This window comes from Rhodamnia argentea, chromosome 3 (assembly GCF_020921035.1).
Source record: "Rhodamnia argentea isolate NSW1041297 chromosome 3, ASM2092103v1, whole genome shotgun sequence".
In the NCBI taxonomy this organism is placed as follows: domain Eukaryota; kingdom Viridiplantae; phylum Streptophyta; class Magnoliopsida; order Myrtales; family Myrtaceae; genus Rhodamnia; species Rhodamnia argentea.
This window is the reverse complement of record NC_063152.1, coordinates 22,443,561-22,470,983: the sequence shown is the minus strand read 5'-3', so window position 1 is coordinate 22,470,983 and position 27,423 is coordinate 22,443,561. Positions and strand designations below refer to the sequence as shown.

Here is a 27,423-nt window from a genome sequence, read left to right as displayed (position 1 = left end):
TCACATACATCCGTCACCTCACATACCCCACAACCTGTAGACCCCTGCTCCATGGGAGCCCACATTACCATCCCGAAAAGCATGCCTAACATGGAACCGACTCTTTATGCCAAAGCTCTGAATCATGGTTCCACGAATGCCGCTTGGAGAGAGGGTTTCCTCCTCACGGAACCCGAATGGCGACGTTATGTGCTTGATTCTATTTAAGTAGATGTTGGCATATGTTATGGATTTCTACGTGGATTTATAAGGTTAAAAGACCAATGTATTTGAGACATTCTGGCTTAGCTTTTTTTTTTTACACAACTATGGTTATTTTGTGACTGGTTTCCTCATTGATATTGCATTGCGTAGTTATGTGTTGGTTATTATTTAGATTTCTTTACTTGTCAACAGATAATGTCTTTCATTTCTTTCTCTCTTTTCACCTTACAACATCGCGTGGTGTCATCTGTTGATGCCTTTCATTTTATAGGAAATATGGAGGGAGTTAGTGCGATAGCTTCAGTTGGAGGAAATGAACCAAGTTGGGAAGACTTTGATGATGACTATTATCATATACTTATGGCATGGTTGTGTCTTGGTAAGCTGCACATTGCTATGTGCACGAGAGAACCTATTAGGGACAGTGCTTTGTCGGGAGCGCAATGGATCGGTGAAATTATTCATGGACATTCCGATAAAGTATACGAAGCATTTAGAATGGAGAGGCATGTTTTTCTTAACCTATGTGGATTGTTGACTGCAAGAGGTTAGTTGGGTGACAATCGATATCTTAAAGTAGATGAACAAGTTGGGATTTTCTTATATTTAATATGTTATGGCGGTTCCAATAGAGACTTGACCGAGAGATTCCATCGTTCAAGACGGACTATTAGTTGGTACTTTAATTTAGTTCTAAAAGCGCTTTGAAAAATTGCAAAGGAGATTATTGCACCACCTCCCTTTGATGTTGTCCCACCGGAGATTCTTATGGATCATAAACATAAGCCTTACTTTAAGGTATGCTTCTTTATTCTTGCTTTGCACCATTAGTGTGAATTTTGTTTATAATGTTGGTTAACGTTGGACTATGATAATTGTGACAGGGGTGCGTGGGCGCCATTGATGGCACTTATATTGATGTGAGAGTACCTACCGCACCGCAGAACCGTTTTAGAGGTAGGAAGGGAACTACCACTCAAAACATATTGTGCGTGTGTTCGTTTGATATGAAGTTTACATTTGTCTACGCTGGTTGGGAAGGATCTGCCATCAATTGTCGGGTGATCACGTCAGCACTCGAGGATCCCACACTACAATTTCCTTGATCCCCTCCAGGTAATTGTTTGCTTTAAAATGATTGATTGTCCTTGTGAATTTGTTGTGATCGCGTATCATGATTAAGACATTGAATGCTTTGTTATAGGCAAATACTACGTGGTAGATTCCGGGTATACATCAACTCCAGGATTTTTAACACCTTTTAAAGGTGATTGGTATCATACAAATGATTTTAGAAGAAATGCGAGACCAATAACAGCAAGAGAATTTTTCAACTATAGACATTCTTCACTTAGGAATGTCATTGAAAGATCCTTCGGGGCATTAAAGAATCGTTTTTGGGTTTGAAGACGCATGTCGCCATTTTCACTTAGGAAGCAAGCACATACTGTCATAGCATGTTGTGTTATTCATAATTACATCCATGACTAAGACAGGAGGGATAGAAACTTTTCCGAATATGGAGATCCCGAGTATGTGTATGAACGTGTGCATGATGAGGTTCCGTAAGATATTACATCGACCAAGGATGGAACCGAGATGAGCATTCTTAGGAAAAGTATTGCCAATAAAATGGCAATAGACATGGTATGGATGAGATTCCATGATTTTGGGATGTTAGCGTTCGTATTGTAACTTTTGCTAATGTGATGTTATATAAGCTGATTGTATATGGCTTTTTTGAGCTTGGTCGGTGAAATTCCTATGGTGAATATGTAACTTTTGCCCCTCGAAGCTGGTTTTCCTCCTAATTCCTTCGATGTATAGCTGTTTGGGGATTCCAAGACTTATTTTTGTGGTTCAAGAAGTCAATAGGAGTAGTCGAAAATGTATCCGAAGAGGAATTGAGAAAAGGGGCTGGAAAATCCACATTGCGATATTGTTGTCTTGCAACTTTCATCTATTGGTTTGAAGCTGCATTTTTTCTTGACAGGTCAAGAAAGAAATCTTGGGCAAGCTAGGTATGTCCGCTTCACCGGGTAGTATAAATCGGTCCGGACTTGTTGTTACCATATAATGTAATAAGTTGTTTTTTTTTTTTGTAAGGTAAGTATGTATTGATCTTCCAAAACACTAGATACAAAAGAAACCGGGCATAAAAACCATGAACTCAGTATGGCACAAAATGTGACATAGGGAGTTCAACGATGAACCGGCCGCAAGATACAACCGATAAACGGCGAGCATATGTAGTGACCAATAGACAAGAAGAACTAGAGTATAGCTAGAGGAAACCAAAAAGTTGTTTTTTTTTATTGTATCTTAATCTATTTTTTTATGCTCAAATTTGTAGAGATGCTTGCTGCCCGCTAGTGGGGGGATGTGAATATGCGGATGAGATTTTGCGCGACCTGGAGTACGACCGTCATAGGTGAAGTAGATTGCACATAAATCATCAGCAAGCTATAGAAATCATAGAATTAGCGATTTTGTGGTGATCTTGCATTTGCAATTGGTGAATATATATCCTCAGAATATGGAACTCTATAATTTGGTGTATGTGTACGTTTTGTGCTCTGGACATTTTTTGTTTCAGGTCTCTAGTTCCGTTATGTAGTAAGCTCCTCAGAATATGGGACTCAAATGTCGGATTATACCTTGAGGTCTTGCGCATGAGGACTATTTCCAATTACTTCCTTTCCTCTTTGCGTAAATCTTAATGCCAAAAAAAGATCATTTCGCATTTCTTATCTGCCAAAGGTCGACGGTTCAAGGACATCAAGTCTACTGATTGACCGAGTAAGTCCGATAGGTATCACTAGGGAAAGTTCAAAGTCTCAAACTACTTATCCCGATGCAATGTTCTCTCATAAAATAATCACACATTGCATCTCTTGCCTTCATGAAAAGTCATGATGTCTGAATTTCTCATTCATGTGGGGGATTGTTGGGACTTTGTTCTCAAAGTTTCATAATAAGTTGAATGAGAAATGAGGGATGAAGAGTCCTACATTGAAAAAAGAGTAGAAGGAAGATGGATTTAAATATTGGAACATCTCAAATGGGTTTGGACCCCAAGGGGAACTCCACTTTTGTGGAGGGGAGAGGACTTACACAAAGTGAGGTTGGCCGGCGCCGGCGCGTCGCCGCCATCGACCGCCGGCCGGCCGACCGGCTCGGGCTCGGGTATGGGTATGGGTTGGGTCGGGTTGGTTCCTATTCCTATTTTTTAACCCATCAGTTTTTTATTTTTTATTTTTATTCTATTATTTTTAATTTTGGACATGGACTAACTTGAACATATGTGTTTGTTCATAAACTTCTTTGAACGAACATGCTGATTAACCGTATTCCTTTGTTGACGAAACGATACGACTTTGTGGCTTTTTACCAACGAACTCCTTCGCTTCGACATCATTCTTTTGACGAAACAATATGTTTCGTTGACAATCGTTATGGAGACTTTGTGACCTTTTGTCGACATCACAATACATATATATATATATATATATATATATATATATATATAGCCCTTGACATTTTCCGAATAGTCACTTACTCTCTCGGCACTTCATTTTCTTCTTGCGCCACAGCATACAACTCTCTTTCTTCTCATTCTCTGTGCGATTATTCTGCAAAGTTGTATTCGAAGATTTTCTCTAAAGAAATACCACTTAGAGGAAAGGCTATCTGTTCTATCCTGGGAGGCAATTGTCCAAAGACCTTGGGTATCGATTGAGGGGACAAATTTTCCTTAAGGACACAGCGTGAATTCGTTGGGCTCGGATCATTCACGTCCGCATTTGGTTATTTAATTGCGTTGGGTTCAGGTTTGTCGATCAATTTATTTTACACAGCATATTTATGAAGTTAACGTGTGTGTGTGTGTGTGTGTATATATATATATATATATATAAGTGTGTGTGTGTGTGTGTGTGTGTGTGTGTGTGTGTGTGTGTGTGTGTGTGTGTGTGTGTGAAATGAAACTACAAACCGTAGGATGGAATCTTAATTCACGTGTTCGGTTCATCGTCTGTTCATGGTCATGTTTATTAGTCAATTTCGGTAATACTCTAGTACCAACAATATGACCTTTGAGATTTGTGTCACCAACGTGCAAGATGATTGGAGAAAGCCATACATGAGTATCTTACAAATCCAGAGTCACAAGAAATTTGTTTTAAGAGATGAACCCTCAAGTATGTCCTTGCTAGGGGAGAATTATTCAAATGGTTTGTCCAAGGTCTACTATTGAAGTGTTTCGACTAAGAAGAAGCATTGAAAACCATAGCCGAAGTGCATGAAGGAATTTATGGTGCACATCAAGGTGGAATTAAAATGAATTGGCTTCTACGCCGATACGGATATTTCGGGCCGATAATAACCCAAGATTGTGGAGACTTTGCAAAAGGCATCAAGCTTGTTAGATGGATGAGCCAATTCAACATGTGCCCGTGTCCATATTGAATCCAATAATTAAGTCTTGGCCGTTCCGTGGACGGGTTTCGGATATCATTGGAAAGATTTACCCACTGTTAACTAAGAGGCATGGCCTCATTCTAGTCACAACGAATTATTTCACTAAGTGGGTAGAGACCGTGTCGTATAATAATATAACCTAGAAAACCGTTGTTGAATTTATTAACCAACATATCATTCATCGGTTTGGGATTCCAAAGACAATTATAGCCAATCAAGGGACTGTATTTACTAGAAATGAAGTGACTAAGTTTGTACAATCTTGAGGAATCAAGATGATATGTTTAACTCCATATTATGCGCAAGCTAACGGTCAAGCCGTGGCCTCCAACAAAATTATAGTGAATTTCATCAAAAGACACTTGGAGAAAAATCCTAGAGAATGGGATACCACATTGTTGACGGTGTTATGGACATATCGTACGTCCAAAAGGACAAGTACTAGTGTGAGCCATTTCATGTTGGCATATGGTGAAGAGGTTGTGATACCGCTAGAGATAACCGTTCGGACACTTCGTGTACAATTACAAAGTGATATTCTACCCAAGGAGAACTATGAGTTAATGTACATGAACCTAGACGAGCTTGATGATATACGAGCAATGGCTTTGAATCATGTCATCGCGCAAAAGAAAATAGTTGCTAAAGCATATAACGAGCATGTTAAGGTGAAACGTTTTGATGTTGGGGACTTAGTTTGGAAAACCATGTTACCATTAAACACTAAAAGTGAAGCGTTTGGAAAGTGGTCCCCAACTTGGGAAGGACCATATCAAGTAACCAACGCTTTTAATGGAAACTCGTATCTATTGATGGACACTAGGACGATGAATTTGCTTGGTCAATCAATGGTAAATACCTTAAATCATTCTATTCCACATGTGGGAAATGCAAAAGTCATCTCCTTCCATTCCATTCATTAACGGGCCTTACAATAGAATATTAGGAGGGGGGGCGGAAGTAAAACTAAACTAGGCCATGATAATCAATACAAAGGAGTTTATTTGACTCTCCAGGATGCTTTGCCTACAACAAACACTTAGGCTGCATTTGATCATCCGTATAAAACACGAGATAGGATATGTTTTATTACATTCCGTGTTTAGTAGGTGTCCCGGATAGTATAATGTCAGATATAGAGGGGATATAACCCGGATAAAAAAATTCGAGGGGAGGGGGTAGGATAAGGTCAGATAGGATTTTTCTTATCCGTCATATAAAAGTTAACTTTTAGAATGATGACAACTTTCTTATCTCATTTGTTTCTATTTTCATTTTATTTATTTATTTTTGCAAAGAGGTTTGAAAATCTAATAAAATGTGTATATTTTTATTTTTATTTTTGTGTATGAGAATGTTATTTTTATAGTAATAAGATCGGAATATTTCATGAGCATCACGTAGGGGCATATATGTCCTTTATATTAATATACAGCTTCTATCAAATGCAAGATAAGATAGGATATTAGAATATCCGACTTTAAATCCGTAGTTCACCAAGCAAAGGATAGGATATGGCCAAATTTCTAGATTTCTTATCCTATCCCGACCGGAAATCCCGACGACCAAACGCAGCCTTAGGAGTTTGTGGTCCACCAATGCAAGGAAGAGTCGGTCACAGCTTTCCTTGAGGTTGGCTGTATTGGTCTCATAGTACCTCGCCACGGACTCCAAATTTTCGATCGGGGTTCTCCCAAGCACGATATCCAAGGTGAAGTCTTCCAACCTTTCCTTCAACCAGTCACACTGGAGAGACATGATAATATTGCTCGGGTTGTACCCAGAGCAAGTCCGGGTTAAGGCTAGGCGTCAGACTATTTCCTCCCTCTCTCGAACTAGTAACGAGACTTGGTTCGTTGCGAAGTCAATGATTTTCGTATGATTGTCGGCCATGAAATTGGCCGACTCAAGGCGCTCAGCCCTCTCCCGATAGTGAGCCCTTGTAGCCCGTGCCGTGAAGATCTTCTCGTGACCACGTCGATGGGCCCGCAAGAAGTTCACGAAGAGGGTCGGAAAAGACCTTAACTCCCTCTCCAGCTCTGTGTCCTCTATAGGAGCGGCATTCGTATCCCAAAACAGGGAGAGGATTTCGGGGTCCGCCTCGGGATGGTTGGTGATGTAAGTGTAACCGCGATTGAGGAGGTGATAAAGCTTTTCCCACTCGGGCAAGGGCTTCGGAGAGAAGATATGGATGAGGATAAGAGGAGAACCCATCTTACAAGATTAAAGGATGAAAGAAGAAGGAGAAGGCAGTGAATTCAAAAAATTGGAACCGAGGATGTGAAGGCTGTAATCACTTTACACCAAGTTTCAATTTTATAGCAAGTTACGTATAAGGGAAACATCAGAATAATGATCCCCGAAAAGTCAAATTAATTGATATGAAATAGCGTGAGTGAAACCGCCGGTGTTCGAAATTGCTGAGAAAAGCGCCATCATGGCAAGACACGGGGGATAAGTGTATCCGGCACGAACCGAGTCATCTTGAATCCTGCGCAATTGGGCATGTATTACATTGGTGCATACTTTGAACAAGGCTGGATTGGCGGGTACACGATATTAATTATTGGGGTGCTGCCAAACAATTACAACTCTTCTTATTACTGGAAGCGAAAGGCCACTACTGTTCACACTTGCGGTTAATGCCACGTATGAGTTATTGGTTGTTCGCCTAATTTTAAGGCAACACCGTAAGTTTGTGTCATGATGGGAACCACCAAGGGTTCCTTGAGTGGTTTGAAATTTTGACATTTTTTCATGCAGTGATAACAATTGGTTTAATGAAACAAACAAGACACGGTTCATTGATATAAAACAAATTACAAAAGATTGAACTGATGTTTTAGAACTAGAACAAAAGTCTTAAGCCTGGATTCTAGATATGTATTTACATTAAAATAAAGAGATTGCCGCTCAACTTCACTACGGGCAATGGTTGAAGACTAGTTTTTCGGATTCACTTGTTTGGTTCGCCTAAAATGACTCATTCAACGGAAAACACTTTTTGGCCGATGTAAAATTCATAGATAAAATTAGGAAAGTGAATTCTATAATCTAAAGAAGTGAAAACACTTTCCAATATTGTTCATCTCGAATTTTTTAAAATTTATTATTTTAGTTTTTAATTTTTTAATTTTCCTTTTTCTTCCTCTTTCGCTGGTTGTCGAGCCTCAAAATAAATAAAAATATAATATAAAAAAATTAAAATTTTAATTTTTTTGCCTCAAATAAAGTTAATAGATTAAAATCATTCTCCAAATGAGATCCAAACACTAGAAAACATTTTTGGTGACATATCACAAACAAAGGAAAACCAACCGATTTCCTATTTCCTTAATCATGGAATTTTTTCCCAAACAAATGCACCCTAAATGGTCGAAGCAAGGTTTGGCCGTGGATAACCCCAATGTGCAAGAGATACCCCCACGACTCTCTCTTTGGCATAATACCATTCCATACTTAGCCCGATACCCTTTCCCAATTCATTTGCTCAAAATATATCCCGAATTTGAGTTTGAAAATAAAAATTTCATAATTTGAAAGGTTTTTCTATTTAGAGTAGTTCGTATTTGTGTTTAAGTCTTTTCTATATAGAAGACGTGATTCTTCCTTTCAAGAGGTGACTTGTTTATGAATTACACTCAGAAAGCAATCCAAGAAGAGCATGTATTGTTCAAGCTAATAAATCTTGGGGTTAGATTTGGTGTAATTTTTTTTATGAAATTGAGAGATTATTTCATGAATAATTCTAATGGCTAAATGATGTGTAAGTTATTGGGTGTAAGTTGAGGTGGTAAATTAAGAAGAGCATTTGAGTTACTCAAGTGTAGTTAAACTTTTGTTGTACAGCTTGAATTATAGTGAAATCCTATCTCCTCTCTTGTGGAGTAGGTCCAATGATCGAACCAAGTAAATCTAATATCAAACTTATTTTCTTGTTCTATTTATTTTATTATTTGATCATTTGTTTCCACAACATATCTCTACGTTAAGATTACTTCCTGTCTTGACATAGCACTCACTTGATCCTGAATATGATGGAAAGTTAGGAAGGGTTGCTAAGGTAAGGAACTAAATGAAAAGAAAAGGAAGACGTGAGAGGGATGGGGCCGAGCAAGAGAGAAAAGAAAATAGAGAGATGAGATTGGAGTTTCTTAGGAAAGGGACAAGAGGGGAAAATTATAAAAAAAGTCTTAATCCTATTGTAATTGTGTTTATTCAGTCATAAACCTTTTTTTAGTATCAATTCAATTCCAAACCTTTTGCAATTGTGTCAATTTAGTCCATTTGGCCATTCGACGCTAACGTGGCAAATTTTCAATAATTTTTTCCTTTTTTTCTTTTCTTTCTCACTCTCCCCCTCCTCCCCTCCCCGTGGCTAACGAGATGTGGGCAGAGCTTGCTGGCTATTGGGCAAGGGCTACGAAGCCTTCACCGGTAGCCGGCTAAGGCTTCGTGGCCCTTGCCAAGCATCGCTAGCCAAAACAGGCAAGACCATGCCCGCCTTTGTCACTGCCTTAGCAAGGCTGGGCCCGCATAGATCTCGGCGAGCCCGCGGCCGCGTTGACCTCGCCCAGGCTAGTCTTGGCCGGAGAGCTCCGGCGACCCTCACTAGCCACAATGGGAAGGGAAAAAAAAGATAACAAAAAAGAAATAAAAATATTAAAATTTGACATGTCTGCACCGATAATGCCACATGAGTTCTGGCCAACCAAATGGACTAAATTGACACAAATGTAAAAGATTTATGATAGAATTGACACAATTATAATAGGTTTAGGATTTTTTTGGTAATTTTCCCAAGGCAAGAGTATCAAGGAGGGTCATTTCCCACCACACAAGAAACAAGTAGAAAATAATTAAAGAAAAAGAAAGTCCGAGGAAACGGTGGCAAATTCACTCTTCTAAAAAATGATTTTCATGACACTAGAAAGTCGAAAAATAATTTTTTTACTGCAAAAAATTCTTTTCCTTCAAACAAACGGACCTTAGTGTTGAACTCACTCCTGGTTCATTCGTGTCTCTCCGAAATGATCCTTAAAGCTCCCCTTTTCTTTTGGTTATGAATTCACTCGTTTAGCATCGCGTAGTGAATGATACATGTCGGATTTAATTGGAAAATAGAATGAAATGGCAAGGATTTATCCATCTCGCCGATTTGTGGGTCGAATCATTCGAATTCAAGGCATGTCAACTTTCGAGTTGCTTCATATCAATACTGGATAGTGTCACAGGATGACGTTCAAACCATGACCGTGCAGCAACTCTAGCTATGTGGATGAGTGATTTGCCCGAATTAAGCCTTGGTCCGAGGATCGTTCACTCGCTCGAATCGTAGAGGGAAAAGAGGGAACCGAGAGAATGATTCGTGGGAGAGAAAATGAGAGTCTATTGCTCAATGTTATGTGTACAAGGAGGTTTACAATGAGAGGGAACACCCCTTGGTTTCCCAAGTTTCGTCTTATTTCCCTTGTCTTTGCTTGTTTGAACTTCTCATACTTTGTCTTTTGTGGTTCGTCTTTTGTGGGACCGTTGAGCTCCCCCATGGCCGAATTATTGTGCTCCATAAGGCTCGTTGGAATGTGAGGGGTCACTTCCATTCACTTGCTTGGCCGCTCGGGATCATGCTCGGCCAATTCGAGCTATTCCTAATCGATTGCTTGGTCGCACGTTGCATCATTCATGGCATGGTGCGTGGCATCGTGCTGGTTGTGCGTAGAACCGTATCTTGTATCGTGTAGACCGAACGCTGGTTCATGCGTTGGATCGTGGAACGATTCATGCTACCAATTCATTCACCGGTTCAGCCGCTCGGTCATCTTGGTTAGTGCTTGGCCGGGTGGGATTGATTCTAGTTGATCCTTTTGCCCGACCATGAATCAATTCGTGGCATGCATCATGGCATGGCAGGTCGATTGAGTCACAGCCCATCCTCATTCGAGGATTTTGCTGGGCCATTATAATAGGGTCTCTTTGGATTTTGTACCCTAGATATTAGGGGTGAGCATGGTTCCGGGGTAAAACCGAGAACCCGGAATTGGAACCTATAGGATTCGATTTGGTTCCAGGTTTCAAGGTATGTAGGGTAGGTTCCAGGTTCCAAAAATTGAGGAACCTATTCCAACGGGTAGGTTCTAGGTTCCACTACCTAGAACCCGGAACCTAGAACCTAGACCCTAGATCCCGAAATAAATTTTTATATTTTTCTTGGTATGTGTTTTTGTACGATCCTGCAATGTTCTATGGCGTCCGATACTGAGTGTATAATCTAGAGCCAAACAAACTTTTAGGTTTCGGGTTCCAAAAAATGATAAGCGTGTCCTAATGGATTGGTTTCAAGTTTTAAATGTAATATGTACGGAACCTAAAATCACTCACCTCTATTTTCTCTTAGATGTTGTACCGTTCACTCTTATTTTGGTTAACTAAAAATGAAAAAGAAAAGAATAAAAAAAATTGATAGGTTCTCGGGTACCCTGGAACCGACCCTAAAACCCGTGACAGAGTAGGTTCTAGGTTCCAAGGTATGACGGGTAGGTTCTAGGTTCCAAATGCCTCGCGATAACATCATGCCAAGTGATTTTTACGACATGAAGAAGCTAGTGGATAACTTAGGCCTTCCAGTTATACGGATTGATGTATGTAGTATGGGTTGTATGTTATATTGGGGGGATGATGAAAATGCAGAATCTTGTAAATTCTATAGCCAACCCAGGTACAAGATTAGTAGGAGACAGGGTCGTAATCAGAAGCGTAGACCATGCAATCAAATGTTTTATCTACCCTTAATCCCTAGATTGCAAAGGTTTTATGCGTCTCAAGCCACCGTTGAACACATGACTTGGCATGCAAATCATGAAACAAAGGAGGGTCCGATGTGCCATCCTTCAGATGCAGATGCATGGAAACATTTTGATAGAATATATCCCGAGTTTGCAATGGAGCCTCGAAACATCGGGTTAGGTCTCTGTGCTGATGGATTTGCCCCATTTGGAAAATCGGGAAAAAGTTATTCATGTTAGCCAGTTATCTTAACTCCATACAATCTTCCACCTGGTATGTGCATGAAGACACCTTATATATTTTTGACATTGATCGTGCCTGGCCTGCAAAATCCGAAAAAGTTGATAGATGTTTATATGCAACCATTGATTACAGAGTTACGTCGGCTATGGGATGAAGGTGTTCTTACGTACGATGTTTCTACTGATCAAACATTTGTAATGAAGGCTGCTCTTCTTTAGACGATAAATGACTTTCCAGCTTATGGAATGTTATCCGGATGAAGTACAGCTGGGATCTTAGGATGTCCGATATGTATGGAGAGATCAAAGTCATTCAGATTAAAACACGGTAAGAAGGCCAGCTATTTTGACTGTCATAGACAATTTTTGCTGATAAATCATACATTTCGAAGGAATAAAAAAGAGTTCATCAAGAATAGGGTTGAAAGAACACCGCCACCATTGAGGTTGATCGGTGATCAAATTTGGGAGTGAGTGCATGACTTTCCAACTGTTGTTGAAAACCCCCATGGCACAACTATTGCGTACGGAAGCACATATAAGTGGACTAAATGCAGTATATTTTGGGATCTACCATATTGGAAGACCCATCTTATTCATTATAATCTTGAAGTCATGCACATAGAAAAGAATGTTTTCAATAATGTCATAAATACCGTGATAGATGTCACTGGAAAAACAAAAGATAACTTGAATGCAAGAAAAGATATGAGGGATATTTGTGATCAGCTAGCACTAGACGTGGATGCAAGCAAAGAGGGACCAAAACCAAAAGCGGTTTACACATTGGATAGGGAACAAAGACGGGTTGTTTGTCAATGGTTGAAATCATGCGATTTCCCCGATGGATACGCTTCGAACATCGGGAGATGTGTTGATTTGAATGAATGTAAGTTGTCGGGTTTAAAGAGCCATGATTGTCACATTTTTATGGAAAGACTAATTCCAATAGCTTTCAAGGAACTTCTACCAAACTTTGTATGGGGCGCCATCACAGAGTTAAGTAATTTCCTTCATGATATTTGTTCAACAATATTAAAAACATCACACATGGAAAAACTAGAGAGAGGTATTCCAATCATTCTTTGCAACTTAGAAAGAATATTTCCTCCATCGTTCTTTGATTCAATGGAGCATCTCTTAGTTCACTTGCCTTATGAGGCCAAAGTTGCAGGTCTCGTCCAATTTCACTGGATGTATCCATTTGAGAGGTAAAATATCCTTTTTAATAAATTTGAAATTACTTTATTACTTGTTATGTTCAGATAAACTTCTTCCTATTACAATTAGGTTCTTATATCATTTGAAGAAAAAAGTGAAGAACAATGCATGTGTTGAAGCTTCAATTTGTAATGCATATATTGTGGAAGAAGTGACAACATGTGCATCATATTATTTTGAGCCACACGTGCAGTGCAAGAGGCGGAGAGCAGGAAGAAATGATGAGGGCCCGGGCCCCATTGATCCTAATTTCAAATCATTCTCTATTTTTAATTATCTTGGTCGACCAAGCGACGCATGTAAGTTTCGTTTCTTAACGGACGAAGAATGGCGGGGCAACCCAAACATATATTTTGTTGAACTGTCCCGAAGTAGAGCCATACTTCGAGTAAGTGTACTTTTGCAAATATATTTATTGTGTGTCAAACGTTTACTAATTTCATCGTGGTATTTGTTAATAGGATTTTCCATACTTCAATGTATGAACTACCACCAAATGAGTTTGACCGTTTGTGCGATGAAGAATTTGCAGCATGATTCAAAACATATGTAAGTTGTTGCCTATGGACGAAAAACAAGTTATTAATATTTTATACATCATTAATTAAAAAATATATTATTGACTTTGTGTGTATGAATTTAGGTTCACAGTAATCATGATCAAATTGAAGAGCAAGGATTGCTATATCATCTGTCATGGGGTCTACAACCAAGGGTATGAACTTGGCCAGCATATTTCATAAACGGGTATAATTTTCACACTCGAGAGTACGGAATGGGAAAAGCCACAATGAATAGTGGTTTGTGTGTTCAGTCATCCAATGGTGGTAGTGCAAAAGATGATTTTTATGGCTTGTTGGATGAAATCATAGAGATAGAGTACCCCGATCCATTAATGCGGGTTGTGTTATTTAAGTGCATGTGGTTCGACCCTGTTAGAGGAATGAAGATGCATACGAAGTTTAATTTGGTTGAAGTAAATCACAAGAAAAGGTATATGAAATATGAACCATTTGTCTTGGTACAACAAGCAATTCAAGTATATTATGCATCATATCCTAGTTTGAAACGTGACAAAGCTGATTGGTGGGCAGTATGTCAAACCAAAGCACAAAGAAAAATCGAAGAGCACCGGAAGGATACAGCGTATCAACAAGAGGAAGTTTGTAATATAGTTGAAACCGATGAATATAATATTCTGACTTTACGAGATCCATATGGAGCAGTGATAGATGTACATCCGACTGAAATTCGCGAATCAAATGTAAAAGGTGTTGAAGAATCTAATTTTGAGACAGAGGATGAAGATGATGCTCCTGAAGAAGATGAAGATGAAGATGAAGATGAAGATGAAGATCAAGACGAAGACAAAGGTGAAGATGAAGATGAAGAGGAAGATGAAGATGAACACGAGGATTTTTGAGACCTTTTAGTAATTTTGTGTAATTATTACTATTATTATTAATGTTGTTATTCCGAGGATTTTTGTCGCTAAATAGCGACCGAGGGCATTCTCATCGATTACTTTTTTTTCCTATTTTTTTCCTTTCCTTTTCTTTTATTTTTTTCTCTCTTCCCTCCTCGGGCCATGTTAGTCCAAAGAAAGCAATGTTTAGAGGGTTATTTTTTTTTTCCACGATAGGACCACAAAATTGTACGAATTGGTCAAATTTTAGTTGCATTAGTTTTTAATCAATCCTCAACTCGCGTAATTAAATACTAGGAGGAGATGTCGATTTTTTTTAAGGAAAAACAACCTTTGACCCAAGTGGGGTGAAAAAAAAGAAAGAAGGAAAGTAACCAAGTGGTCCATTTTCTTCTAGAAAAATCGGGACAAAATAGAGAGAAAGTAGAGAAGTATTCGGTCCGTTGCCGTCCCGCTTGGTGAATGATGCGCTGGTAACGCAATTAGTACGAAAGCGAGATTTGAGAAGGGGATGTTGGGCACCATTTGGCAAAAAGAGAGGGATGGATAGAGGATTAATAACCGAGTAATGTTTCGGAACATCGAGGTTTATATATTGGACGAATTTATCAAATGGTATGGTAAGTAGCGACTAATTATTTAAATTAGGATATTTTTTTGAAAAATTGAAAGAAAATATATCGCGCCGTGTAGTCAATCTATTTAATATCATGGAGTTTAGTATTGCTAGCATAATTGTCCGGGATTAATCCTCCTCACGTGCTCCTCTCCCTACCCATGAAATCAATCTGTGCCAACAATAAATACCGAAGATGCACATGTTCATCAGCATGTCCCATCCAGCTGGGCCTTACCATGGTTGAATTTTTTTTTTCTACTTTTCTCTTTCCCTTTTCTTTTTTCTTCTTCCCCTCCCCACCCCACCCCACCCCAATGTCTTCTGCAACCGTGGACACCTTCATCTTCTTCATTTACATGATTTATAAAAGGGAAAAATTAGTTACAGCTGTTCCAAATTCTTACTTGTCCTAATGTATATCCAAAACAGGAACATAGAATGAGGAGGTCCCCTCACCATATTTGGCAACATCACATGACCCCAAAAGTTAATTAGTGTTAAATATGTCTTGAATTTTATGTACCTGGTCCGGTTTATCACCCGACCCGACATATTTTTGTGCAGCCCAAAAAGTGAAGGAAAAATTGAGATTTAGTTCGTGACGCGGAGAGTTGGGCCGATAGGCCCAACTTGGAGTAAGCGAACAAATCTCCTTTATGGTGCGAACAGATCTGCGTGGGGGTTCAGGGGTAACGCCCCCGAGAAAAAATTTTGGGCTCTATTTTATACTGCGGCTAGGGTTTCTTTTCGATTGATATTGAGGATTTTCCTTATGTGAGAGACTAGTGAGCCGTGTGCTTTTGTTCGCTCGATAAGACCGACTTCTGTAATCTGTACTCTCTTTGATCATAGTGGAATTTCGTTTTGCCTCTCCCGTGGACGTAGTCACCTTGATCGAACCATGTAAATCCTTGTGTTCCGTGTTTGCTTTCGCATTTGTTTCAACAATTAGTCTGAAAAATAACAAGAAGCAACTCATTAGTCTCGCCCGTCCTTGAAAATATCAATAGCAAGCAGAATTTTTTTTTTTTAGTTATAAAAACCAATTGAACAGTATTACAAAGCCATGGAAACACCTCCTCCTTCTCCATTTTGGACCTTAGCAGAAGGACGAAAGACACCAAGAGGCATAGCTTCATATGATGCTAGGATTAAAAAAATGGGCTCGTGTGTACTTCATATCTCAATGCACACAAGCAGCACTGAGGTCCGAAAGCCTCAAAGGCAATGAGCTTTTTCTGTACTTCGTACCACTAGCTGGAGCAACTAGTCCTTTTTAAAGTTTCTTTTTTTTTTTTTTAGGATGATCGAGCAATGTCCGAACAGAATCAGACCGTTCTTTGTCGCTAATTTACGACAAAAAATCATTCGTTGCGCAATTGATTTTCATCCGTGGGATTGTGATATTAAAAATTTGTCGCAAATTTCGTCGCTAAATAGCAACAAAAAATCATTCGTCGCAAAATTTATTTTCATATTCCAAATTGTGAAACTAAAAGTTGGTCGCTAATTTCGTCGCTAAATTATTCATCGCTAATTTGCGACAAAAAAATAATCCGTCACAAAATTGATTTTCATCCATGGTATTATGATATTAAAAATTCGTCTCTAATTTCGTCGCAAAATTATTCGTTGCTAATTTGCGACAAAAAAATCATTCGTCGCAAAATTGATTTTCATCCATGGTAATGTGATATTAAAAATTCGTCTCTAATTTTGTCGCAAAATTATTCGTCGCTAAAGTCGTTGCTAATTTGCGACAAAAAAATCATTCGTCAGAAAATTGATTTTCACCCATGGTATTGTGATATTAAAATTTCGTCACAAATGTCGTCGCAAATCTATTCGTTGTGAAAGTCGTCGCTAATTTGCAACAAAAAAATCATTCGTTGCAAAAATGATTTTCATCTGTTTTTGTTATATGAAATATTCGTCGCTAATTTTGTTGCAAAATGATTCATCACTAAATTTGTGGCTAAATAGCAACAAAAAATCATTTGTCGCAAAATTGATTTTCATATTCGGAATTGTAAAATTAGAACTTCGACGCTAATTTTGTCGCTAAATTATTCCTTGCTAAATTTGTTGCTAATTTCCGACAAAAAATTATTCGTTGCAAAATTGATTTTCATCTTCAAAATTGTGAAATGCAAAATTTGTCACTAATTTCGTCGCTAAATCATTCATCGCTAAATTCATTGCTAATTTGCGACAAAAAATCATCCGTCGCAAATTATTCCTCAAATGTCAGACACAAATGAGCTTTATCTCTCTTAAATGTCATATCTCGATGCACACAAGTGATGTTGAGGTCTGAAAGCCTCAAAAGCAATGAGCTTTATCTCTCTCATCGCTAGACTCCACCACTTCATCCTTTCACCTTCGTCACACCATCACATTGATTACTCACCCTTCTCTCATTGACTTTCCCTTTCACACTTTTTTGCGTTGTGCTTTCTCATCTCTCAGCACTTTTTGTTTCATCAGATAGAGACCATTTAGCCCGAAAGGGCCCTCCCATGGTGAGTTCTTAGGGCACAAAGAGGGAGACCAATGGACACGAGACATCTCCTCTCCACCTTTGCGGAACTGTCCGCCTTCACCGCTCTCCTCTCCACCACCATCGCCTCGCAAATCTAGCCCAGTGCTCCACCATCACAGTCCTCGATGACCCCAAAGCCTACTTCGCCTCCTCTTTCACCTCACTTGATGCCTCTCTCTCGCCTCCCTTGCCGACAAACTCTACTACTAAGTGCTCCTCCGGTTCCTCTTCTCCTCCGACCTCCACCGGATCTCCTCTGACTCGCGTGTGGCGTGTCCGGCTCGTTGACCATGCGTCAACCGCGTGTCAAGCAAGATCAAACGCGCGTCGGTGTCCAATACGTGTCCGACACCAATGCAGTGGCCTCTTGCACATGTCCGTGCTTCTTAGCTTACGACGAACTCGCAATCTCACTCACATATCCTCTGTCTTCCGGAGATCGAAGCCGATCGCCAATATGTATATTGCTTTTCAACTGGGTTTAAATTGATTGATTGGTTTAGATTTGGGTTCTTTGTTTGGGCTTTATTGTTTTCACTTTTTATACTGACGAGGAAATTGGTGAGGCTGGTTCATCTTTGTTTGCATGATGTTTAGTGATTCGATTAATTATTTACTATGTTGGGGCTCTGTGTTGTTCTTTTTTCCTTTATCATTTTGCTATGCGGTGTCATTTAAGTGCATCTAGGAAAGAATTGTGCTTTTTTTTTTCAGTGGGAAACTAATGATATTTTTTAATTCGGTGCTTGCTTTGAGCTTCAGAGAGCATGTTTTAATTAGAGAAGATTGTGATTGATGAGTATGATCAGCCTGGCACTTATGTTTAACTGAAAATTTGCAACTTCAAATGTAGCTTTTGTTAAAGAGTTTGCACTCAGTTTCCCCTCAAAGAAGGGAACGAAATGATGCTTGAATGCTAGAGTAGATATTATGCAATAGTAGTTCCCTTTTCCATGATCATTTGACCCATTATATTTTCTTAAGCGGAGCTTATTTACAAAATTGTAGTAATTATTCTTCAAGAAGAATTCTTCTTTTGACATTTGGATGAAACTAAGATTCGAGAGCACTATACCACTCCTTTAAAGTCTCTCGCTTCTATATGCCGATTGAATGTCTACGGATGTCATTGCCATGGAGGAAACTAAAGAATATTGAACCTTTCTAAAGTAAAGTAGAAACACCGCTTAAAGCATTCTAACTTGGTTACATGTTGGTATGCAAAAGGTCTTAGTCGATGAGTTTTCCCTCCACAAACTTTGACACTCTTAAACAAGGGGCAGAGATTGAAACTTTCATGAATTTAATTTGATTGGGTTCAACTGTAAAATTGGGAGTTTGATGTGTTTAATTATGTAACTGGAGTGAGCCTTTGTGTATTTACCTCTTGTATACTGGTTATGGCCTCTTGGGGAACTTCATTCAGAATTGAAGGGATTGAACATGTGCTGAAAGTACCTTGGTTTTAAAGTAGGAGTGTCATACATTTTGGTGCTCGTCTCCTTCTCTGTTATGCTTCAATAAGTGAGTATCTGCTTCATTAAATATTTAAATTGGGGTTCTTTCTTAAGATCCCTCCATGCTCAAACAAAGTTGTACACACACACGCATCTCGAAAGCCACACATGCTAGTTGCATGTACATGTACACAGCATCTACCTTTCTCTATCTAGTGATTAGATGCTTTCACGAGAGTAAACAATGTTATATGAACATTTTCTGTCACTGAATAAGTTCTACAATTAATATGAAGCTGTAATTTATCAATCTCTCTTCTCATCTTTTCCTGTTTTTCTAGTTTCAAATGGTAGGATTTCAATTGGTTTATGTTGGTTTTGTTTTGTTATTTGAACAAGTCATTGATATGCTGTCGGCATGGTTTTCTTTCCTTTTTCAATTTGAGGCTTGAATTTTATGTATAATCGCGCTCATCATGGTTTCGATTAGTTGCTGACTATGTAGTATCTAGAGCTTGGTTGGATTCTTTTTAGCCATTTATTAATTTTTGTGAAGGTAGAATTTGCAAGTAGTCTTGCCTTTGGGTTTGTCTTTTCTCTTGTCTGGATTTTGAATTATGAAAAGAAAAGAACATAAGATTTTTAAGATGTTTCAAGTATTTTTTTGCAAATATGTAAGGTCCGGTCCAGCTCCATTTGTTTGGGTTTCTGTTATGCAAAACATATGACACTGCGAATCCATGTTCGCCAATACGACGGTTGCTGAATTTCGTAATTGCTATCCTTAGCAGTTGAATTGGGTTTCAATGTAATATAGTTTCTTCCTTTAGTTTAGGACTCTGTGGATTCTATTGCCCGATGTGCTATTTTCTTGAGATATTCCTTAAGCTCAAATGAAGACAATCTCTATCTGTGATGCTTTAGAATGTGTGTTAGGAATTTGATCTGTCATGTATATGTTCCCTTTATTTTTCGTGGAATCTGATGTGGACAAGATTTCAATAGGTTCCTTCGGTGCCAAAGATTGCTATTTATCGGAGGCGATAGCAAGTTTCTTTCATTTTCTCAAGTTTCACTTGCTCTCCGAAACATAATGGTGAGCTTTATGATGTACATCATTATGTATCCCCGCTACATGTTCTTATTTATGCTGCTATTTGTCTAACCTTCCTACTTGCCGGTATAAACGTGGAGGTCACAGGCGTGGCGTAGTTTCACAAGGAAGACTAGCCCCTCCTCCTCCCCCTCCCCTTCCCCTTCCCCTTCCCCTTCCCCATCCGTTTCCTTTTCCCCTTCCCCTTCCCTAAACCCTCAACAAGTACATGCTGATGGACAACATAGACACATTGGCCCTTTCTCCGTCCCTCAAGAGCATATTAGGGAACAACTTGGACACATGCGAAGTGAATGTCCTTCGCTTCCATCTCCTTCGGTTCCATCTCCTTCGGTTCCATCTCCTTCAGCTCCATCTCCTTCAACTCCATCTCCTTGAGTTCCATCTCCTTCAGCTCCATCTCCTTTAGTTCCGCCTTCCATGCAACACTCAAATGATGAGGGAGGTGAAGAAGATAGTCGATTCATCATATGCCCATATGGAGATTCATGAGTACTTCATTTTTTTTTTAGTATATATGTAATATTTAGGGTCATCATCCCTTCATTTGAATTTTAGCTATGGATGTCAATTGAATTATCCATGCTGCAAATTATCTGTATGCATTTACTGACATCTCCTTTTCATTTCACTGTTTCATTGTCCATATCATTCTAACTTGTTTGCAGATTCACGGATGCTATGTACGTTGTGAGGCAACTTAATAAAATAGTGAATAACTATTGGAGGGGGCCGTGGAATAGTTACAGCGGCGCGCAAAAACAAGTAAAGGATTTGTGGTGGAATGAGTTCAAGGTAAGTTTTGTCTTTCTATTTTCTCACAAACTATATATATATTTTTTTTTTGGTTAAGCTCACAATTGGTCATAATCCCGATAAGGCAAGAGATGATCGAACAATTGGTCATAATCCCGAGAGATTGAGCTTGTTGAAAGGAGGAATTGTTTACGATAATGCAGTATTGTAAGTTATCCCGATTGGGGGAAGTTAATTATATTATGCATCTATCTACAGAAGCCTTCTAAAAGTACTTGGGAAATGGCCTAAGCCCATCATTATAGACTACTTTCAACTGCATTTTTGTGGAGACAGTTTACACTTGAGGGCTTAACCAATAATTTACAGATTACTCATTTTTTCCTTCTGCTTGAGTTTCATTGGGCAAGTTAACTTTTTTAAGTTCTTCTTCAAGGAAAAATATCACATCTAATTTACTACAAAATTCCATTGGTATGATGAATGTGTCAAATTTCTTGTGGCTTCATTGCCATGGTGAACTTTTCAGAATCTTAGTTGAGTAATGTGCCCGAGCTAAAACTAGAGCCTATCTTAGAAGTTCATGGCACCAAACAAGAATCCCCGGTGCCGTAGTGTGTACTTGAGCATATAGCCTTGGTTTCACAGCTTTGAGAGTTGACTAGTCTTCCGGAGTTGTTTTTAACTCCTTTCTTTTATGTTTTCTTTATTTTATTTTTTTTAAAAACCTATGTTGCTCAAAACAATCAGCTATTGAAGCCTCTTAATCTTAATAGAATATGAAAAGAGAAGTTCTGACGGAAGTTCACCAAAGACATAAATTCTTTCTTACGAGCCCTCTAATACTTTATTCATGTGCTTGAGCTTTACCATCTACGGGGAAGACAGGTGTATAAACCGTCCAGGAAATATTTAGTGATGTTTTTGAGAGAGAGATACCATCCACTCTTGTTGTTGAAGGCTAATATTTACTGGAATTATGACAAGGCACTCAAGGGGTAGTGGATTTTGCTTTTGTTGATCCTACTCATAAGATCACGTGTCACTTATCCTCCTGTCATTTGGAAGAAGTTAATTATTCTATCTTCCCCCTTGCACCTCAAAATTGTTGGTTTTTGCATCCAAGAAATTACCTCCTCACAAACAAAGTTCAATGTAAATAAAATCACTTATTTTTCTATTGATTACAGCGGAAGTTCAGCTGGGATGAAATGGAAGAGAATGAAGTTAGAAGAATTTTTAAGAAGAAAGCCGGTGATCACATACGAAATGTGATGAATAAAGCAAAGAGAAGTCAAGGGAAGCCAGATTTCATTACCGGTGACGATTGGACAGAAATAAAGAGAATTTGGGAAAGTGAAAAGAATATACAAAGGAGTGAACAAAACAAGAAGAATCGGGCTTCTAGTTCTCCTGAAGGGTCTCAGACATATGCTAAGGGCTCTATGAACATTGGAGAGCACAAAAAGAGAATGGTAAGTCTGTTTAACATGTTGTAAGTTAATTTAATTCAATTACTCATTTATGTTTGAATTTTGTAGGCAAATGAATTGGGGACGGAACCGACATATACAGCTACATTTGAACGCACATTTCAAAAGAAAGATAAGACATGGACTGGCGATCGGGTAAAAGCTATTAAGGTATGTAAAGTTATACTTTTGGCTTTAGGGAAATTGGAATGAAAACCATCGGTGCTTTCATTATTTATGGTAGTTATATATGTGAAGTTATTTTATTTTCATATCTATTTTGTTGATGTAGGAAAAATATGATGAGCTTTTAATGAGTACGGCTAGTGGTGGTGATGGTGGGGCTGAGTTTGAGCTAGCAGTTGACCATATGGCATTATAGGTGGAGGCATTGGGTGGGATGAAAAGGGGGAAAATATTTGGGATGGGATCCTTATCAAGGGTATACACAACAAAGGTTGCAGCAAGTTCATCCTCCAGTGTAGCTATTTCAAGGAGGACACGACTTGATGAACAAGTGACCCAAGAATTGACCCAATTGAGACATTTACTTATAGAGAAGGATGAAGAAATAAGAGTGGTCAAAGAACAAATTTCACATAAGGATGAGGAGATGAGAGTGGTCAAAGAACAAATGTCACGGAAGGATGAGGAAATGAGAGTGGTCAATGAGCGACATAAATCTCTGGAGTCTCAAATGCAATTGGTCTTGCGACACCTCAACCTAAATCCAGCTGAGGTTCCTCCCGTACCTCCCACTAATCAAATAGGTGATGGGCACAATGATGGTCAGATTGCTGATGATGATGATGATGATATTGTCCGTCTAATACTTGGATGAATAGCAATGTTTTGGGGTAACTATGAAACACTCTGTATGGTGTGCCTTTTTTGTTTTTCCTTTCCTTTTATAGGAATGTTACTGACTTAACGTAATTTGCTGTTTTGAAGTAATCTCTATTCTTTGCATGCAGGGTCATTCCTAAAGGTCTCATGCATACATTAGTATGTCTACATGATGTTTTAGTAAGGTCTCATTCGTACATTCGCTATTTGGTAAGTTGGAACTAGACCAATAAAAGACGACATATTTTCAGGGGTAAATGGAGCACTGCTGATGTGATTTTCTCTTTCCTCAACAGGAGTCGCGTACTCTTTGCACATTGTGCGGTTGTTTTCTTTCCATGGAAATAATGAAGTGCGGCAGCATCTAGAGGTACATAGAGTCCTTAATCTATCTATACTTGCTAGTACCGACTTAGCTAGTTTTGCTGTATTTTCACTATTTCTAACCTCATAAATGAGCCCCATTATTCTGTACGCATTGATGCTCCTGTTGGTGGAGTGAATGATCTTGCATTTGCGCAACCCAATAGGCAACTCTGAATTATAACCCGTGGTGATGACAAAACAATCAAGGTTTTCCATCATCTCACATGAAGAAGTTTCCAAAGCAGTGGAGGCTTCTTGTTCTTTTAATTTATTTCTTATTTTTTAATTGAAAATGCAGGTATAGGGTGCAATTATTGGTGCAAAACGGCACACGATTGAAGGTCTTGAGGCCCCTGTTTATTCTGCGTGCCCTCACTCTAAGGAGAACATTCAGGTTATTTGCTTCCTACATTACATCCGTATTTCTATTGCTGCGATACGGTTTTGTGCTGTTATAAATTTCAATTTAGTCAACATTATATGCCACAGTCCGGACGTACGACGGTGCCCACTTGCATGCGTGTTCAATTTTCTACTAAATGACATATTGATCCGATTCTTTTGCAAGGTGTTTTCATCAATCCAGCTTTCATCGAACCATTTAGGCTTTACTTTAATAGAGGTGCGTGTTACTTCATGAAGTGTTAATCTTCTCAAGCCGATATATGATAAGAGCCCCTCTCTCTTTTGTCAAACAGGCAGCAGCTTATGGTTTGCCAATGGTCGCCACAAAAAATGGAGGTCCTGTTGATATTCACGTGGTATGCCTTATCAATCAGTATTTTTTAAACAAATTTTCTATGCATATCTTAAATTATTCTTGGTAATAGATCTCCATCGTCTATCAAACTGACCGAAAGGAAAAAAAGTGCAGGTTCTTGACATTGGCCTTCTTATTGATCCCCATGATCGCAGTCAATTGCTGGTGCAGGATCGTATGCAGCAAATAATAGATTTGCTTAATAACTTGATGATCAGGGATATGCCAGCCATTCTGGACAAAATTGTGAAAAAGGAATTGGCTACTGTTCAAGCATCCGTAGTTCGTGCCATCATGCCGCCTATTGGGAAGACAAGATCTTCAGCTCTTTCGAAGTCCTTCAAGGTAAAAGTCTAACTCTCTCTTAGCAGGAGATCTCCTTTATTTTGATTACTCCTTTTCTTATTTTGATTCTTCTATTTCTTATGATCCATAGAGGAGTTGGTGATAAAGTCGTTAGTCAACTAGAGAAATCAGTTAATTCAAAACTTGAAGCCATAGTCACCCGACAAATCTTGGCACAGCTCCAAACTTCCGGCGGGCAAGCTATTCGAGTTAGAATAAGTTTGACCAAATTGTCTTTATAGGGAAATTCTCTAAGGCTCCAAGCATAAAATTTTATTGTGCACTCATTTGCAAAAGTGAATGAGGCTTTAATACGTCTTTGTGCATTAATTGAAGCAAAGGAGTTTGCCAACTTCTTTTTCTTAAATGAATATTTGTGCTTGTTCATTTTATGAGTGCTTGATTCTTGTTCTCTTTGCTTCCGAGAAATCATTTTCTTTTTCATCAGTAAGGTCTTTTTGTAGCTTCTATTTGTAAGGAAAAAGTTTTTTGGCGTTTTACTTATATCCCTCCTCCTCCTAGCTCTTTTTCCTTTTGCTTCTACTTATTGTGAGGTTTGTACATTTTGCACATTAGTTAATTACCCAAGTTAGTTATATGCATTTATGTTTTGAGATTCCTATATGATTGTGACATGGGCCAAGGTTTTCATGCCCCAAACGGTCGTCCGTATGGCCGAGAAATGCCCCAAGACTTGCTATGTCATGGTCCCCTAGGGTTTGTCTAGGGTTTTCTACTTATTTCTATAATATTCTAGAAGGTTTCCAGGGACGGGCAAGTCGGTAATTTGGCAATATTCCGGAACCTTCCTATTTATTGTCGGTGGTTGGGGAGTCGGTAGATAAAGTTTAGGCCGTTAGATGAGATCTAGATTTACGGTTGTAATATGAGGCTCCCTCCTATATAAAGGGGAGTCATCCTTCTCATTTGATCATCCACTAAAGAAATAGAAAGCTTTCCTCCCCAAAGTCTCTCCCTCTCGATCATTCTCTCTCTCTCTCTATGCGATCCAAGTTAGAAAGAAGAAAAAAATAGAGAAAAGGCTTAGCTCGGGTGCTCTAACGATCCAAAGAAAGCCCGAGTTGCCACGCGGGTCGATCACAATCTCCCGGCCCGTGACAAGTGGTATCAGAGCCAACAACGTAGAGGCGAGCCGTTCGTGAGGTTGACGAGCATCAAACAGGTTGAGGTAATGTCTAACTCCGAAGTGGATCATGTTTATGCAGCTACGGACGGGGAACTTCCTCATGACAAAGCTCCGCAAGAGAAACGGGGCAAATCAAAAAGAAAAGAAGCATCGTCGGATGCGGTGTCCATGCTTGCCAATAACTTTGATACGATGAAGAGAACGGTGCAAGAGTTGCTCGATGGTCTTGAAGATGCTAAAGACCGAATCACTAGCATGGACGACAAGATTCGCAAAGACTTCTCCATCGGACTCAACGTAGCCATAGGACCATTGCAAAAGAAGGACGAAGCTCTCGAAGCGTCGATCGAAGCTTTGAAGCTGGACGTCGAAGAAAAGGAAAACTCCCGCCAAGCCGAGATAGAGGCGCTCAAGGTGGAGATTCAAGAACTCAAGACGGAGTTAGTCTTGTGCAAAACCAAGATAGCCAACAGTGCAACCACGAATGGTGCATACACCGTTCAAGCGGCGCCCAGGATCGAGATGCCAAAACCAAAAGACTTCAAAGGCAAACGATCCGCTGTGGATGTTGAAAATTTCATCCGGAGTATGGAGGAATACTTTGACGCTGTGGGAATTCAAGAAGAAGCGGCCAAGGTACGAACCGTTGTTCTATATTTATCTGACCAAGCCATGCTATGGTGGCGATTCATGTGCGATGAAGCTAGAAAGGGTAACTCGGACATGATCGAAACATGGGACGAGTTTACCGAACAACTCAGGAACAACTTCTGCCCAGTGTTTGCGGCACAAGAAGCTCGTAGCAAGCTTCATCATCTTGAACAAAAGAGATCGATCCGGGAGTACATCAAGGAGTTCATTGAGCTCAAACTCCAAATCCCTAATCCGGGCGAAGAGGAGGCTCTCGGAGCGTTCATGGACGGGCTCAAGTCATGGGCGCAGCTCGAGTTAAAGAGGAGAGACATCCAAAGTCTCACAAAGGCGATATTCGTGGCTGAGTCACCGGTCGACTTCAGCAAGCCCGACTCATCTAAATTCAAGGGAAATGGAGGAAGGGATCAAGACGCGGATCGTAGAGATGAAGAAAACAATTCCGATCGTGATCGATCGGAATATTGAGACCGAGGAAAAGGAAGAAATTGGGGAGAAGGGTCTTCCAGACAACAACCCTACCAAAGATCGGGGTAACCGACCCCGAACAACTAATCAACCCGGAGGACAAGTTCAAACATCCTCCCTCGCAGCCATGCGCAATTTGTAGTGGCGGCCATTGGACTCAACAGTGTCCAAAGAAAAACAACGGCAAAACTCTCTACTTCGTCGTTGCCAAGCATAAGGAGGACGAGGAGCAAAAAGAAGAAGAACCAAAGATTGCGCGACTTGGTGGCATAGCTTGACTCAACACTATCCGAGCTCAATCTCCGTCAAAGAAGATCGCTGGAGCATCATCGCTGAACTTTGTGGAAGTCAAGGTACGTGGTAAAACTCTGATCGCCTTGGTTGACACAGGAGGGACAAATTTATTCATATCAAGCGAAGCGGCAAAGTGGTTGGGACTCCGCGTGGAACCAACCGAATGTTTCTTCAAGCCGATCAACACTTCAGACCAGCTAGCCAATGGCATAGCCAGAGATGTGGAAATTC

The 27,423-nt window shown here is 39.5% G+C and overlaps 1 protein-coding gene across 4 annotated transcripts; it reads left to right on the top strand.

Annotated features, from left to right (window-relative positions):
- The first annotated feature begins 4,295 nt into the window (after positions 1–4,295).
- Positions 4,296–22,879, top strand: LOC115757345. 4 transcript variants are annotated; one of them, XR_007197978.1, is made up of 4 exons: positions 20,676–20,882; positions 22,034–22,163; positions 22,385–22,486; positions 22,608–22,879. XR_007197978.1 is itself a non-coding variant. In XM_030697548.2 (3 exons), exons 1-3 carry the CDS (start codon positions 20,769–20,771, stop codon positions 22,695–22,697), a joined length of 306 nt encoding a protein of 101 aa, XP_030553408.2. In that variant the 5' UTR covers positions 20,676–20,768; the 3' UTR covers positions 22,698–22,879. The 4 variants fall into 4 exon arrangements, 2 of the variants coding, with proteins under 2 accessions (XP_030553408.2, XP_048132883.1); XR_007197977.1 differs by lacking the exons at positions 22,385–22,486; positions 22,608–22,879 and adding an exon at positions 4,296–4,307 and having other exon boundaries at positions 20,756–20,882; positions 22,034–22,209; XM_030697548.2 differs by lacking the exon at positions 22,034–22,163.
- The last annotated feature ends 4,544 nt before the right edge of the window (positions 22,880–27,423 follow it).

Coding starts and splice junctions, on each gene's coding strand:
- LOC115757345 (XM_030697548.2), top strand. CDS start 20,769: ATGTACGTTGTGAGGCAACTTAATAAAATAGTGAATAACTATTGGAGG. Junction 20,883..22,384: donor TGTGGTGGAATGAGTTCAAG/GTAAGTTTTGTC, acceptor TGAATTTTGTAG/GCAAATGAATTGGGGACGGA. Junction 22,487..22,607: donor ATCGGGTAAAAGCTATTAAG/GTATGTAAAGTT, acceptor TTGTTGATGTAG/GAAAAATATGATGAGCTTTT.